The following is a 16,917-nucleotide window of genomic DNA, read 5'->3' on the forward strand; positions in this document are numbered from 1 at the left end:
CAGTGTTTTAGCCTCATTTAGTTCTGCTCCCAGCCTCACCATGTTCTGCTCCTGGGCCTCTGCACTATCGACATTTGGACTAGGCCATCCTTTGTCAGGATTGGGGGTGGGGTGCTCTCCTGGGCACTGGGAGGTTAAGCAGCATCCTTGACCGCTGAGATGCCAGGAGTACCCACTGTGTTCCCTATCCCCATCCCCCCACCTCCTGCATTTGTGACAACGCAAAACATGTCCAGACATTGCCAGATGTCCACCATGGGTCTTCATCTCTCCTGGTTGAGAAGGACTGCCCTAGGCAAATGGGTCATAAAGAGGCAAAGAGTCAGGGTCTATGATATGTGTGTGTATGCACACAGGTCTGTGTTTCACAGTACAAGGCCCATGAACAAGGGCCCTAAGATGTGGAAAATACAAATGTTAACTGGCTGGGGGTTTGTACAATATAATTTCCATAAGTATGAATATTTATCAGCTAGTCATTTGAGAGCATGATGTAAAGAAGCCATCTGTGGAGGCCTTTATGGAGAGAAAGGAGGCTAAAAGGAATGTGCAAAATCTTATTTTTAGAGTCCAATTCTCTGCAAGTTGGCTTCATCCTCCAAAAGCTGCCCACTCTGGGTGTCAAGTACATGATTGGGGTAGGAGAGGCAAATGCCACACTACTGGCTCCAAATCATCGTCCTTTAATTAAGAATTATCATCAAGTATCATGCAAAGGTAAGATGGTGAGGTGGATGCTAAGTCAGTCTGGTATACTTAATTTTTACATTTTCCATTGGTGCCTTGCTGCAATAAGTTATACCAGCATGTGATAGAAGTCAACAGGCAGATGAGAACATAGAGTGAACGCTTTTCTCTCCACTCCTACCACTTGGCCCCTGACCCTCTTTTCAAGGCAGCTGATCTTGCCAGTTTTTTCAGTATCCTTTCTTGGGCAAGTTTAGAGGGTAAATTTTTGAGTATCACAAAATGCTCTAGCTTCTGTTGTCTTCCTTTAGTTCTGGCAAGACTAGTTTTCACAAAGATGGATGTGCGAGTCCTTGATTAGTGGAGAAATACGAACTAGAATAAATTATTAATTTTAGGAAATTCAACAGCATGAACTTTCCGAAGAAAGTGGAATGCCCTGTGAAGATGCCCACTGGTTAAAGCAATGAGAGAGACCCCTATGACCCACCCCTTCTTTTACCTAGTTCTAGATCAGGATAAATTACACAACACTCTAAATTCCTGCATTACTACTGGGTTTCTGTTTAGCCTTCTGTTCCCATGGTTTGTTTTTGCACATGTTTCTTGTTCAGAGGCATTGATGGAAAATAGGTTTATTAGGCTCTCAAATTTTTGCATATTCCATTTTTGGTATTTCCTATTGGGAATCAAGGTTAATAAACAAACTTGTGGTCTCAAATAGGTTGGCAAACTGGTCCACAAGTCAAACCCAGTTCACCACCTGTTTTTGAATGGCCCTGCAAATTAAGAATAGGTTTTACATTTTTAAATAGTTGAAAAAAAAAGGAATAATTGGTAATATGTGAAAATTACATGAAATTCAAATTTCAGAGTTCCCTAATAAAATTTTATTGGAACCTCAGTCATGCCCATTCTGAAGCTGCTTTAGTGCTACAATGGCAGAGTTGCATAGAGACTATGACCTGCAAAGCCTAAAATACTTCATATCTGACCCTTTACAGGAAAAGCCTGCTGGCTCCTGGTCTAAAAACAGGAGTAATGGCAGAAACATAACTGAAAATTAATAAATTTGAGAGTAGACCTCTGATTAAAACCCAATGTGATGGTTTTACTGTCCTGATAACATAAGCCATGTTGGAGTCACTGTTAGGCTAATCATGACACTTTAACCTGTCTGGCTGGCAAACTGTTGTCTGGTCACCTGCTTAACTAGTTTATTAAATCAGTGGTCTCCAATCCTGTTTTGGCCACATATTTAAAAAAAAGTCTGAGCATCCCACTACTATTTGTATCAGGTTATTGGTAAGTTTTATGCATGCTACTGTGCTAAAATATATGGTAAATCCCATGTAAATAGAGGTTCTAATATTCCTTAGTCCTGCAAGTCACTCTTACCACCGGGAGCAGGTGTACCCAGTGATGGAAACAGTTCCAAAATGATTCAAAGGCCTTTCTGGGCTGATGTTTTTCATTAGAGAATATGGCACTGTGTGTTGTCTGTCTGCCTTTTTAGGGTGTTCATTTTGAGAATTGTTAAGCACTCTAAACCATCAAACCTCCCTAATCTTACGGGTGGCCTAACTAAAGCCCAGGGAGATTGAACCAGTTATCTGAGACCTAGAGAAGTCTGTGGTGGCTCCAGAGCTAGCACGCTGCCTCCTGGTGTTCTTCATGCCATGCTTTTGCCCTGTGCTCCCCCTTCTCTCTCCATCTGCTTTGCTCCCTAGGAAGCCACTCTGCAAAATGCCCATCAAACTAGTAAGGAACCATTCTAGAAACACTCATAAAAACGAGTGAATTTGACAAAGATACTTTTTAGTACAGCCACTAGGAATGTTTCTTTCACCTTTTAATTCAGACACGAGAGAAAGGGAGGAATAATGCAGATCCTTGATGCATGTTGTAGTGGGTTGAATGGTGGCCTCGCAAAGGATATGTCTACCTGGAATCTGTGAACATGAACTTTTTGAAAAATAGGTCTTTGCAGATGTAACTGATGTATGGATCTCGAGATGAGATCATCCTAGATCAAGGTGGGTCCTAAGAACAATGACTGGTGTTAGAAGGGGAGAAGCACATGGGAGGTCACGTGTAGACAGGATGGGAGGCATGCGTCCACAAGTCAAGGAACACCTGGAGCTGCCAGGTGCTGCAAGGGGCAAAGGATTTTCCCTAGAGATTTCCGATGGAGCACAGCCCTGCTGGCACTTTAATTCCAGGTTTCTGGCCTCCAGAACTGTGAGGGAATAAATTTCTGTTGTTTAAGCCAACAAGTTACTGGTAATTTGTTATGGAAGCCCCAGAAAACTAACACATCTATGGAAAGTGGCTTGTGAGCAGGAAGAAGGAAGTCCTTCCTGCAGAGGAGAACTGATCTCATTTTGTCTAATTTCTAAGAGCACACTGAAGCCGTTTATGGAATGTTCTATATGCCTGGCTAGAACATTCAAGGATGTGCTTCCTTTCTTCAAGACAGTCAGACTCATGAAGGAGATAGACTAGTTTAAGTGCAATAGCAGGCATTAATATAAGGGGCAGCCTGCCAGGGAAGGCTTTTCAGAGGAAGGAATAGGTGTGCTGGGCTTTGACAGATGAGCGGGAGTTTGCCAAGTGGAGCACAAGGGCATGCTGATGTAATAAAGCCTCAGATGTAGAAATAAACAGGTCTCAGGGTCATAACCCAGCCTAGCCTGAAGAATAATGAATAGGGGAGGTGTGGGGTAAGGTAATGGCTCCAGTGTGGTGGGATGAGAGTGGATGGCCAGGCGTGGCTGCCATGCCTAGAACAGTAAGCTTCATTATAACATGGGGATGGTCTTCCTTTGCTGCCCCTAGTGCCTGACACTTAAGAGACTCTCAATAAATATTTGTGGAATAAAGTGAGGGGGGGTGCGGAGCCACATAATCTCAGTAGATGCTCTGACAAAATCCACTCATCCTTCATAATAAACACTCAACAAACTAGGAAACAGAAGGGAACTTCCTCCACTCAATGAAGGGCATCTATGAGAAGCTCAAAAGCTGACATTATACTTAATGGTGAAAACCCAAAACCAAAGAAGTGTAAGACTTGTACACTGAAAACTGTAAACCACTGTTGAAATTAAAGAAATAAGACCTAAATAAATGGAAAGACTTCCTGCATTCGTGGATTGGGAGATTCAATATTGCAATTAAGTTAGCAATACTCCCTAAATTGATACAGATTTGGTACATCCTATCAAAATTTCAGTTGCATTTTTTTTTTTTGCAAAAAATGGACAGACTGGTCTGAAACTCAAATGGAAGTGCAAGGGACCCAGGACAGCCAAAATAATCTTGAAAAATAAATTTGGAGCACTCATACTTCCTGAATTTTAAGTTTACCACAAAGCTATAGTAATCAAAGCAGTATACTGGCATAGGCTAGACATATAGTTCAGTGGAACAGACTTGAGGGTCTGGAAGTAAACACTCATACTTAGCGATTTTTGACAAAAATATTGACCTTTCAATAAATGGACAAGAATAATCTTTCACCAAATGGTCCTGGGATGGGACAACTGATACCCACATGCAAAGAATGAATTTGGACCCACTTCACAGCAAACACAGAAATTAAACAATGGACCAAAAATCTAAATGTAAGAACAAAAACTATAAAACCCTTCAAAGAAAACACAGGTGAAAATCTTTGTGACCCTGATTAGATATGATACCAATAGCACAAGCAAGCCAAAGAAGAAGAAAAAATTGACTTCATCAAAATTAAAAACTTTATCTGCAAGAGGACTAGTATCCAGAATATATAAAGAACTCATAATCTAACAGAAAACTAAATTAAAAAATAGGCAAAGGATCAGAATAGATATTTCTCCAAAGATGATACGCACATGGCCAGTAAGCACTTGAAAAGATTCTCAATATCACTGGTCATTAAGGAAATGTAAATTAAAGCCATGAGATACCAATTCACACCCACTAGGATGCCTAAAATAAAAAAATCAGACAATAAAAGTGTTGGTGAGGATATTGAGCCTTTGGAGCCTATTATATTGCTGGTGGGAATGTAAAATGGTGTACCACTGTGGAAAACAGTTTGATAGTTGCTCAAAAAGTGAAAAATTACCATATAACCCAACAATGCCATTCCTGGATATACCCCACAAAATTGAAAATATATCCACACAAAAACCTGTATGCAAATGTTTGTAGCAGCACTACCCATAATAGCCAAAAAGTGGAAACAACCTGAATACCCCTAAACTGATGAATAAACAAAATGTGGTGGTCTAGCCATACAACAGAATATTATTGAGCCGTAAAAAGGAGCAAAGCATGAACCATGTTACAACATGGATGAACCTTGAAAATATGTGAAGTGAAAGAAGATAGGAAAGGTTACATATTATGTGATTCCTTTGTACAAAGTGTCTGGAACGGACAAATCCATAGAGGCAGGAAGCAGTGGTTGCTAAGGCTAGGGGTAGGAAGGAAAGGGAGTTTTCTTTTTGGGAGTGACAGAAATGTTCTAGAATTAGTGGTGGTGTTTGCACAACTCTGAATATACTATAAGTATAAAATAGAAAAACTTTAATTGTATACTTTAAAAGGTTGAATTTTATGATATACAAATTATATCTCAATTAAAAACAAATGGAAAAAATACTCAGTGATCATCAGGACTGAAAGCGTGAGTGATAAAAATAAAATCATATTGAAAGAGACGTGCGCAGAACGTTTGGAGAAGGGACCAGGGCAGGCCGCTGAGCTCAGAATTCTCCCAGGGAGGTGGAGGCCCAGTCAAACAGCAGGTGGTAGAGGCAGAATCAATATCCAGGTGTGTCTTCCTCCTGAGCCTTCTGCATGTATCTTCTAGCCCTGCACTGGTCTAATAGGAAAGTTGCTAGCTATTGTGGCTAAAGAGCTCTTGAAATGTGACTAGTCTGAATTAACATATGCTGTGAGTGTAAAACACATGGTGGGTTTTGAAGACTTGTGATAAAAAGAATGTAAAATACTGTAATAATTACCTATATTCATTACATATTGGAATCGTACTGCTCTAGATATCCTGTGTTAAATATACTATTAATTCCACCAATTTTTTACTTTCTAAAATGTGACCATTAAAACATTTCAGATGACATGGTGTGGCCTGCATTTCTATTTCTATCGGACAATGCCATCGCACAGTACTGTGGGGGAGGCATTGATTTATTATTAATTTCACTGAGCATCCTTGATAGAACTAGCTTACAGCTGATCAGAAAAGAGTGCTGGTTAAGCCGGGGAGAGGTGTCACCTGCACTTTTCAGTCCTAAAGGGAAGGCAGTGTGGTATCTCTTCTCTGCTGGGCAGAGGGTGATGCCTTCTTCATTAGATCCAGATGTGTCTGAATGTCTGTGACATCTGCAAAGCTCGGCGACTGAAAACGGCCGAAAAGGATGGGAGTCCTGTATATTTTGATGAGCTTTACAATTCAAGCACAACTTCGAGAAACAATACCTTCAAAAGCTTAGTCATCTAATCCACGATGTAGTTGATGATTACGTTTCAGTCAGATGTGAGGATGGGCTGGGGTGGGGTCGAAGGAGGGTCAAAAACTGCCACGTAAACTCCAGGAGAGCAGAAACTTTGTTCTTTCATCTATCCTTACTGCCTAGAACGGTGCCGGGCGCATACATAGTAGGCGTTTCTTAAATACCTGAATGAGTTAAGATGCAAATCATGTGGACAAAGGACGAATTTTCCAGGGGAGAAGGCCTCAGGCTGTCGTCAGTCTCAAAGGAGTCGTAGGTTTCCAAAGGGTTAAAAACCACTTAATACAGACAGAGACGTGAATTTATTTGAAATCAATGTCAAGAACTGGTTGTTCTTATTCTGGGAAGTAGCCAGACCTCGGCGTCTGGAATGATCTACGTACTTAAAAATACCAGTCGCCACCATCTTATCCAGGTAATTTTCCATCGCTGCTCCCACAGTCAAGTGTGTGTGTGGGGGAAGTAATTCTGAAATCCTACCTATTAAAAAAAAATTTAAAAGGCAAAACAGCAAATCTCCAGACGCTGCAACCCAGAAGCAAGAAAGGGATTCACTCGGGCCCCGGACGCTGCCGGGACCCAGCCCCCCAAACTTTGCCAAGTTGCGGGCGCCGAGCGCAGGAGGCGCGGGGCGCGGCCGCAGGCGGAGCCGCCCCCTGACGCCTGGCGGCGCGCGCCGGGCCGCCCCCTCCCGGCCCGGGTCGGCCCCGCTGGCTCCGCTTAAAGTTTGCGGCCGCCCTTGCGCCCGCCCGCCGCCCGATGTATGGGTGATATACTGCGGCGGTGTCAGGGTGAGGGACGGCCATATTTGCCGGTGCGGCCCGAGCCGTCAACAACAAAAAGTGCGCGGGAGCTCGGCGGGCGCACGGACGGGCGCACGGACGCCGGGCCCGCCTCGCCGCCGCCCGGCCCCTCTGCCGCCGCTGCCCTCGCGGGCCTGGCCCCGCGGCGCCCCGGCGCGCCCCACCGCTCGGGGGAATGTCTTACAAACCGAACTTGGCCGCGCACATGCCCGCCGCCTCCCTCAACGCCGGTGAGTGAGCGCAACCCGCGGGCCGCGCGCCCCAAGTGCCGCCAAGTTAGGGGCCCGCGCGTCCGGCCCCAGCCCCGGCTCCTGGGGGCCCGCGGCGGCCGGGGCGTGGGGCACCAAGCCCCGGCCCGGGGCAGCGCCGCCGCCGCCATGATTCCGGCGCCCGCGCTGCCAAAGTTCGCGGTGCGCCCTGCGCCGCGGGCGGCCTCGGGCCGGGGCTGGGCCCGGGGCGCGGGCGGCCGCCGCCGTACCCCCAGGCTGGCGGCCGAGGGCTCGCAGGGAGCGCGGCGGCCGAGGGCGGGGGAGGCTTTCTCGGCTCCTTTTTCCTCCGGCTTTTGGGCGGCTCGGCGAGGGCCCCTGCCGGCAGGAGTCGGGAGCGGCCGGGCCGTGCCAGGAGCTGGGCGCGGGGGCCCGGGTCGCGCTTGGGGAGTGGGACGCAGTCCCGGGCTGGGGGCGCGGGCGGCAGGGCCCCCACGTGCAAGACCAGGCCCCGCGTGGCCAGGGCTGGGGGGAGGCGAGGTGCCAGGTGCAGTCGCCCCTGAAGGTGCGGGGGCGCCGGGGTCACCGGGGCGCAGGAAAGTCTGTAATAAGCGGGAGTTCGGCCTGGCGCCAGGGAGCGGGGGTGCCCAGAACGCCACACGCGGGAGGCTCGGCAGGCGTGCGCGCAGTGAACGAAGTTGGAGAAGACCGGGGGCTTCTGAGTGCCTGCGGGCGGTGCGTGGGGGCTACTACTCAGCGGGTCCCGCATCTCGCAGCGCCCAAGTCTCGGGGGCTTAGGAGGCCCCCTTCTGCAGAGGTAAGGAGGAGCCGGTTGTCCTCTCCCATCCCTGGGGCTAGAGCTGGGCGGTCCCGGTAAACTCCTCCAGAAGTTGTCAGGCAGCTTTAGGCTGTACCCAGAGGGTTGCCCAGGGGACCCAGGGAGCCGTGGGGAGGGGGAGGTAAAAGTGTGGGGTTCCGAGGTGATCGGCTTTATCTCCTCTCCAGGTCCTTCTCCTTTAGACACTTGGTGGGAAACAGATTTTAAAAAAAAGGAGGCACGTTGCTGAGGGGGGCGGTAGAGACCTGGATGGGGAGGGGATTGGCCTTGCTGGTCAGAAATGCCACGTTGGCAGTTGGCCGCAAGTTTTGGGCCTTGTCTCCCAGCATTGACTCTTAACTCCAAAAATCTGAAGAGGGACCTAGAAAGTATATGCATGTATATATATATATATGCATACATGAATGAGATGCACAGTATACACATTTATATATGTGTATATATATATAACTTCGTCGACATGGATTTGGGGATTGGAAAGGGTTAGGATTCAGGGTGCAGATGGAAAGGTGTGGGTTCTGAGCCCCAAGAGCAAACAGCTGCTATTTCTCAAATGTTCTCACTTCCTCAGGGGTCTGCAAACCTTACAAAGACAGGCTTAGTGGCCCAGGTAGGATTTCTCCTGCCTCCCTCATCTGTCTCTGGGGTGGTAAGGGTGGAGGGTCTTGCTGCCAGCCTGGACAGATAGGAAATCTCAGGCCTGCCCTGGAATAGTTGAGGCAGGGGCCCTTAACTGGGACCTCTGGACATTGGGGTCAGAGTGACACGGGCAGCCACTCAGGACCCCTGAAGCCCTGTTGTCAGCTGGCTAGCGCACCTGTATGCAGGTTTTTTTCTTTTTCCTGTGGTGAATTCTAGGAGGAATGCCAAGGTCTCCAGATCTCTGATGTTTGGTGGGGGCCACCTCCCTTCCTGTGGACCCCTTAGAAAGCCCTGATCTCCCCCTGCTATTTGCATCCAAGATGGACTCTCCGCTGCCGCTCCTCCGGCTTCCTTGTCATCATCCCTCACGCCCTCCAGCCCTGCCTCCTGCTCACGGGTTGCCAAGCCTCGGCCTGGCCTGTGGTGGCAGTGGCGGAGTTTGACAAAGCCCCCGCCTTCCTGCTGGAGAGGCCCCCCCAGGCGCCCCAAGTGGCGGGAAGGCCGCCAGCTCCCCAGGCCCAGGCCGCTCTTTGTCTGGTGTGGGGGCGGGGAGCTGCGCCTGGCCCCAGGAGCTGCTGGCCTCTGCCAATCCCTCCCCCGGCTCGGGCCCTCCCTGGTCCCCGCACACTGAGCGCATTGTCTGCGATGCTCGCAGAGGGCAGTCTGGTTTTCTCCCTGGCCTCCTGCAGCTGGACCCACTGGCCCTCCCTGCATCTGCAGGAAGGAAAGGGCATGAGTGGAACTTGGGGCCCTTCCGCCAACTCTCCCCAGGGCCCCAGATACCCCCTCAACACAAGAGTAAGGGACTGGCATTGGCATGGAATCAGGCTTGACCAACCACATCAACTGGTGCCCGGAAGTCAAGCCCTGACTGTTGCCCTCACTCCTCCCCCCAGCCCAGTCCTAACCCCAGAACCATGGAAGAATAGAATCTACAACTGTTACGTTAGATACTTTGTTGGGAATTGTTTCAAACAGATGGAGAAATTGAGGCCCAGAGAGGGAATGGCCTTGTCTGGGGTCACAGAGCCAGGAGTGGCACAGCTGGACAGGCGGCTGGTCAAGCCTCTTGGCTGTAGGATAGAAGGCTGGTCTGGGGCTGAGACACAGTGGGAAGAGGAGGGCTGGGGTGGTGTGGACAATGGGCTGCCTGGCCAACTCACCTTCTTCCAGGGGCAGGATCTTCTGGGTGCCTTGAAGTGCTGTGTGATGATACGTGCCCCTCCCCCAAGTCTCTCATTGAGCACCCTGCTCTCCAGAGAAGGGTGGCAACTTGTAGTAGTCAGGATTGGAACCCAGGTCTGGAGCTGCGCTCTCCCACTGCCCACATCAGGAAGTTCAGAAAGTGGGGTTTGGCTGCTGCAAGGGGAGCTCGGTGGGTGGCCATCTGGCTGCTGCACACCTGAAGCCTCCTTGGACTGCACCCCCACCCTGAGCAGCACATCCCCTGGTGCAGATGTGCTGTCACCTTAGGGGCGCCAAGGCTGAGACCAGCCAGTGCTCCTATGACCGGCTCAGGGGTGACAGAACCCCTGTTGGGCATCTGCCACTTGAGCCTAAAACTGGGCTCCAGGGGGAAAATCCAGGGCAGGCCTGGTGCCACATGAGACAGCTTGGTAAAAACCTGTCCCCAGCTCCTGGACAGAGGACAGGTACTGGGGCTTAGCCTGCTCTGCACTGTGTGGCTCCCAGGCGACGCCCACCCTCTCTGGTCTGTGCTTCTCTCTTTACTGTGAGGAGCTCCAGGTTCTTGGGGCCTCTTCCAGCTCCTTCGGCTTGTGCTCCTGCCCTTCCTTCCTCCCTTACCCTTCCCGTTGCCCACACCAGATGAGCATCTGGTCGGTTGGGCCAGCCTGGCACCAGCTGTCCATCCCCCGGGCAAAGTCTACAGAGTCTGCTGTGTGTGTGAGAGACGTTTGGCTCAGGGGGTAGTAGGCAGAGGGTGAGCTACTCCTTGGCCGGGCATGGACACAGGCGGGCAGCTGCTGAGGAGGGCTAGGTAAATTCTCCATGGTTACGTAATTCTGCAGGACATTCTTTACCCGCTAATGGCCACTTGGACGCCATTATGGGTCTGTATGCTTCCAGCTCTTGAGCTGGAGCCAGAAAATACCCTGCCAAGGACCTGCCCACCCCCATCCAGGAGGCCCTGGCCCCACGTGGTTCTTCACTGCTGAGGGACAGTGTCTCTGAGTGTTGTAGTCCCTCTTCTGGTATGAGCCATCCGGGCATAGAATCAGACTGTCAAGACTCCTGTCCCCTCTTTGGGGAGGGGGAAGCAGGGGCTCAGAGAGGTTGAGGGCCTTGTCTGAGGACATGCAGAGAGGCTGTGGTGTGCTCTCGATTCCTGACTTGGTGTCCAGTGCAGCAGTCCCCAGCAAGGGCTGGGTCCCACGTCCCGCAGACCCTCGCCTTGCCTTCCTCACAGTGTGGCCCAGCTGGGGAGGGGGCTCATGGAAGTCTCAGCCCGGGTATGGGCCAGCTTCAGTGGCATGTGGGCTCTTGGGGCAGTGAGTGGCGCTAGGTTATTAATTTCTAGGGAGCAGGACCCAGGGAATGGGGACAGGGACTGGTCAGGATAAGGCTGAGAATAGCAGCAAACTTCACCTTTACTACCAGTTTGAACTCCACGGACAGGAAGGAATTCATGACCTATGAGCAGGGTCTGCTGTGGTGCTGGGTGTGAAGGGCAGTGCCCGTTAGCTGCATTTACTGTCCCTTATCTGGGCCGAGTGTCAGCTACACCAGCTAGAGGGCAGGAGTGATGTTCTCTGTCCTACAAAGACAGAAGACCACTGATGGCGCAGGTCCTGGGCAGGGAATTTCTGCAGGACCCAGAGTCCTTGCTTTAGGTACAACTAGCCAAGGCTGCACAATTCCTAAATGCTTTCTCCTCACCCATAGCTGGGAGCATCCATCCGCCTTCTACCAGTATGGCGACATCCTCACAGTACCGCCAGCTGCTGAGTGACTATGGGCCACCATCTCTAGGCTACACCCAGGTATGGCAGTGGGGGCAACATGTGGTGGGAGAGGCTCAGGGGCGGTTCAGGCACCGAGATATGCTCTTCCCCACTGGGACAGGGAGCTGGTGGGAGAAAACAAGGGGTAGCAGTGAGATGGGAGCAGTCCTCTGTGCTTCCTCAACCCGAGGTCCTAGCTGGGCTCATGTTCAGGACTTGAGGCATCAGAACATAGGGATGGCAAGGTGTTTCACGGGGACACTGAGGTGACAGGGGTGGGAGAGCCCAGGCACAGGCCAGAAGCCCTGAGTGCTGCAGTTGCCGTTGGGGCACCCCCCGACCCCCATGTCTCTCTGGTGCGTCTCCCTGGGCCTGGTTCCTGGGGAAGTAAGGCCTGAGCTTGGATGGAGGGAAGGGGCCCCATACCCATTCACTCCCCGCGAGGTCGGGGCCCCAGTGAAAAGGGGACAGGGTTCAAATCCTAATGGAATCCAGATACATTTCGTCAGGAGCTGGTCTCCTCGCCGGAGCTGACACAGGCACTAACCTCCTGAGCCAGGAGGAGCATCCCTGGAGCGGGCTGTGGCTTTGGCCTTGACCACATCTGTAGGGCAGCACTGCCTCTGAGCAGCTGGCAGCCAGGCCCTGCTGTGGGTCATGAGCCGCAGAATTCTTGTCTGCAAGAATTCTGCTACTAGAATGCAGCGACCTCCTGGCTGCATTCTGATGTCACCATGGAGGCTGTCCCTTGGTAGGAGGTGGCTCGTGGCCATGCCCCACCAGGCTGTTCCTGTCCTTGGAGAAGTGGACACAGGACAGTCTGAAGAAGCGGTGGTGGCAGGAGGACAAGGCTGAGGCATGGCCAGGAGAGGCAGTGTAGCTCCCAGGCCATGAAGCGGTGGTGGCAGGAGGAAAGGAAGGGGGACCGGGAGGCCAAGAGGTGGCAGGAGGATGCTGTGTAGCTGGGCCAGGAGAGGAGGGGGCACCCAGCGGCCAAGCAGAGGTGGTGGTGGAGGGAGGAGCAGGTGAGGGCCCTGTGGGGGGGCGCCTGCCCTGGTGCCACCTGGTGTGGGGAGGCCCGAGCAGGTGGCCTTGCTGACCTGGGTGCTTGCTCTGGGCTGTTCGGGGTCTGTGGGGTGGATGAATATAAGCACGTTCTGGGCCCCGTCCCCATGGTCTTTGGAGCTGTGGTAGTCTGCTGACCCTAGGTGTGCATCCATCTTGTCCACTTGCTCAGGGCCCACTGCCCCTGGGACATACTTGCTCATCTGTCTGGGTGACCTCAGTGACCCCTTTCCTGGCGAGACAGGCCAGTCCACCTCTCCTCACATGAGATGATGAAAGGGCTTTCTGGAGCCCACAGGGTGGTTTCCTGGAGTGTGCTGGGACAGTGGGAAGACCAGCTTACTGGCCTGGAGCTGTCCTTCAGAGGGGACGTGCCTGGTGCCTGTGGAGGCAGCAGCTCCACGTGTCTGGGCCAGGCAGCTCTCCCTCCACCAACCTGCCTGGGGCCCCTCCTTGCCCTGCCCTTGCTGTGAATGGGCATGTGGTGGGGTTCTGACCACGGCACTGGGGTCAGGGTTCAATCCATCCGAACCCTTTTCTTTCTGATTCTAGGGAACGGGGAACAGTCAGGCACCCCAGAGCAAATATGCTGAGCTGCTGGCCATCATTGAAGAGCTGGGGAAAGAGATCAGGCCGACGTACGCAGGGAGCAAGAGTGCCATGGAGAGGCTGAAGCGGGGTATGTCACAGGCCCAGCTCCTGCAGGGCTACCTTGCTGTGGGGTGACCCAGAGCATGGCCCAGTTTTAAAAGATTTTCTGGGAAAAAATTGGACGGTTGGGGTGGGGAGGAGTCCCCTATGCTACAGGGCTCCAGTTCTGTTACAGAATTAACATTGGTTGTGGAGGCATCAGATGGGGTGAGTGCATCTGGGGATGTAGGCTGTCTGGGGTCTGATGGGAATGGCAGCCAGATGAGGGTTCTAAGAAGGGCAGCCCCAGCACTGAGCCTTCCTTGCCCTGCATGCTTCCCGGGAAGGTCCACCTGCTTTAAAAAGGAATCTTTGTACCTTGGCTCCTGCAGCTGCCCCCTTGCCTACTCTGCTCCTGTTGGCAGACACTGATTGCAGGGAGCTGCAGGGGGCCAAACGGGCAAGGCCGATGAAAATGGAGTTGTAGGGTCCTGCATTGGCTTCTGCTGTCAACTCCAAGGGGGGGAGCGGGTCTGTCCTAGTCTGGGGAAGGGAAGTGAGAACACTGAGGTTCCTTCTCAACTGAAGAGGGCAGGTGGGTGGGAGAAAATCACAGGAAAAAGTGATTCCTGTGAAGATGTAACCGGCCAGGTGATTTCAGGAGGCAGTGAATAGGCCTCTACCTCCTTAAGAGGAGCCGAGGGGAGAACAGAACAACTATTTTAGAAAGTGGCAGTTCAGAGCAGCAATGGCCTATGTGTGAATCTAATTTTAGGAGGGACTTGGGGGTTCTTAAAAAGGTTGGAGGGGCAACATTAGAAAGAAATGAGAGGAGCGTTCCTTGGTGATAAATCTGAGCATAAAGGGGGACAGACTTGAGGCCATGACTCTGCAGTGATAGGGAAGGCTGCGGGCTTTACTGGTGTTGGTGAAGAGACAGGCCAGGTGGGTAATAACAGGCCCAGGCATGGTGGGGAGCTGGCACTTTGAGGCTGCAGTGAAGAGTCTTTGGGGGAGAGATGTGGACCTTAACCCTGGTCCAACCTGGGGTCAGGTGGCCATCACCCTGCTGCCCAGGCCACTGTTTGCAGAGGAAGTGAGATGGTCCTAGTAATGGGAGTGCTGGTTACCCAAATGGAAATCCCTGGGAATATGCTGGACCCCAAAGTCTAAGTGATCTGTGGTCCCCCAACAAGCTGGTGGTTCAAGTCAACACGTGGATATACCCAGTGACCACTCAGGCATATACTGGGTGAGCGAGCAGCTGGTCCCACAGTCATCCTGATCAGCGGCTGAGCCCAAGTGAGCCACATTTGTCATAGGGTGAGAAGGTGTTACCCAGGGCTCCAGGGACTCAGGTGCATTTTTGGTAGGTCGTTAAACTATATCCAGTGGGCCTAAGATGGTTTGTGCACTTTTTAGTGGTGAAAAAAAGTTTTCTGACATGTGAAAATTATATGTAATTCCAACTTCATTCTCCATAAAGATTTATTGGGACACAGCCGCACCCTTTGCTTATGTATATCTATGGCTGCTTTCATGAGACAATGACAGAGTGAGTTGTGACAGAGACCATGTGTCCCGCAAAGCCTAAAATACATGCTGTCTGGCCCTTTACAGAAAGTGTTTTCCGAAGCTGAGATCTGTGACGTGTGGGCATCTAACCCTCTAGGTGTTGTCTCTTAGAAGAAATAGATTCTTGGTGTCTTATAAATTGAGATTAATATTTCATGAAGTCCACTAAAGGCCAGAAGAAAATCCAACACCAAGTCCAAAAGATAACCACCAAATGGAGATGAAAGGCAGGGGAAGGGTAATGGGGCAGGTGGTTCAGGTACCTACAGGAGGAACCCACATGGACCAAGTTTGGACATGAATAAGCAGTAGATGTTCTGCACTGTCAGCTGTGTGGGCCTCCTTGACATTGTTCAGGCCCCTTCTAGGGTCCGAAGAAGTTGAGAAGCATAATGAGTTAAAGACATGGAATCTCCAAAGTGGGTCAGGCTTAAAGAGTTTGGGTAGAGACACACTCACCTGTTCATCTGTCAACATGTCATGAAAAGAGAGCTTACTGGTTGTCACCTTGAGTGCAGAAAGGAATTTTTAGGAGACATGAAGAGTTTGGGCTAGGAGGGAGATCTTTGAGAGGTGTGTGGGGGGGGTGTTACTGCCTTTTCAAACTGCAAGAGTCCTGGGTGTTTGGGTGCAGGTCCTGGGTCCCCTTCCAGACAGAGGGGTTTACAGCGGGGCAGTGAGAAGCACCCTGTCGTCTTCTGGAATGGCTTTTGGATGATTCCCAGCCTCTGCTTCTCTTGCAGGCATCATTCATGCAAGAGGGCTGGTTCGGGAGTGCTTGGCTGAGACGGAACGGAATGCCAGATCCTAGCTGCTTTGTTAGTGTGGAAAGGTTTTCCATCTTCCCTCCGATGGAGGGAAGTTACAGTTCATCTTCTCTGTTAAGATGAAACTTTTGCTCAAAATGGTTAACAGTTTGGTTTCTCCTCTGCGAGCCCCATGGCTCATTGGGCTTGGAACCTACTGTCTCTTGAGATTGAGAAATATTTTGCAGTTGATTAGGATTTACAATTTAATTAGTTAGAAACTACCCGGGTCTTTGTTTTTTAAACATTGATTCAAAAAGATGCACGTAAAAGTGGTCTCGCAGCAAACTAGTTTGCCTCCAAGATGCCAGCGTCTTGCGTTCATCTTCTTTTGAATACATTTGTTACTCAAATTGTTCTTTGTTCCTTTTCATAAGCTAATACAACTCTAAGGGTTTGGTTTTTAGTGCATACTGATGGCACGCTTTGCTTAGTAGCCAGTCCCCGTTTGCCATACAGTGTCTCTATGTAACTTCTTTTTTGCTTCAGCATTTGCATGACTATTTGTGCTTTGAAGTCAATTTTAAAAATGCACAAGTTATAAATACAGAAGAAAGAGCAACTTACCAAACCTAACAAGGATTCCCCCCAACTTTTCTTGCTAATAAGATTGTATGTAGACTTCAGTTTTCGCCTTCCTGTAAGTCAATCCAGACATCTGGAAGAAAATGACTAAAACCATTTGCATCTTTGTATGTATTTATTACTTGATGTAATAAAGCTTATTTTCATTAAGTTTGTATTAAGATGTGGGTTCCTTGAATTCGTAAGTGGTATTTTAAAAAATAGTTCCTCAGTGAGAATGGGAAATAACCTATCTAAGGGTATTTTCCCCCAGCCCAAAAACAGTTTATGTGATGACGTTAATCAGCACCATGGGCCACAGAAAGAACATGTCTGTGTTGTCAGAAGGCAGGGATCAAGTGAAGTTATATTATGGTGCATTTTAACTGTGGCAGATTTTAAGTGAATGCCAGGAAAGAAAATAATAGCAGGAGCAGTGTTACTGACTTAGCCCATTGCCTGCCCACCATTAGGCCATCTCAGTTTATAGGTATTTATCCTGTGAACATTGCCTGGGTGCCATAGGAAATCTATTTTTCATATAATGCAGCCACCAAACTCAAGCTTGCTACTTCATCTGGTGTTTACTGGAAGAATTACTTGCTGTGGTGCT

The 16,917-nt window shown here is 50.4% G+C and overlaps 1 protein-coding gene across 2 annotated transcripts; it reads left to right on the forward strand.

Annotated features, from left to right (window-relative positions):
* Positions 1 to 6,881: 6,881 nt before the first annotated feature.
* Positions 6,882 to 16,475, forward strand: CDK2AP1 (cyclin dependent kinase 2 associated protein 1). Of its 2 annotated transcripts, none has more exons than XM_037014452.2 (4): positions 6,882 to 7,245; positions 11,606 to 11,703; positions 13,282 to 13,408; positions 15,678 to 16,475. In XM_037014452.2, exons 1-4 carry the CDS (start codon positions 7,191 to 7,193, stop codon positions 15,743 to 15,745), a joined length of 348 nt encoding a protein of 115 aa, XP_036870347.1. In that variant the 5' UTR covers positions 6,882 to 7,190; the 3' UTR covers positions 15,746 to 16,475. The 2 variants fall into 2 exon arrangements, with proteins under 2 accessions (XP_036870347.1, XP_017533921.1); XM_017678432.3 differs by lacking the exon at positions 6,882 to 7,245 and adding an exon at positions 7,629 to 8,038.
* The last annotated feature ends 442 nt before the right edge of the window (positions 16,476 to 16,917 follow it).

The sequence above is a fragment of the Manis javanica genome, chromosome 15 (genome assembly GCF_040802235.1).
Source record: "Manis javanica isolate MJ-LG chromosome 15, MJ_LKY, whole genome shotgun sequence".
Taxonomy (NCBI): Eukaryota; Metazoa; Chordata; class Mammalia; order Pholidota; family Manidae; genus Manis; species Manis javanica.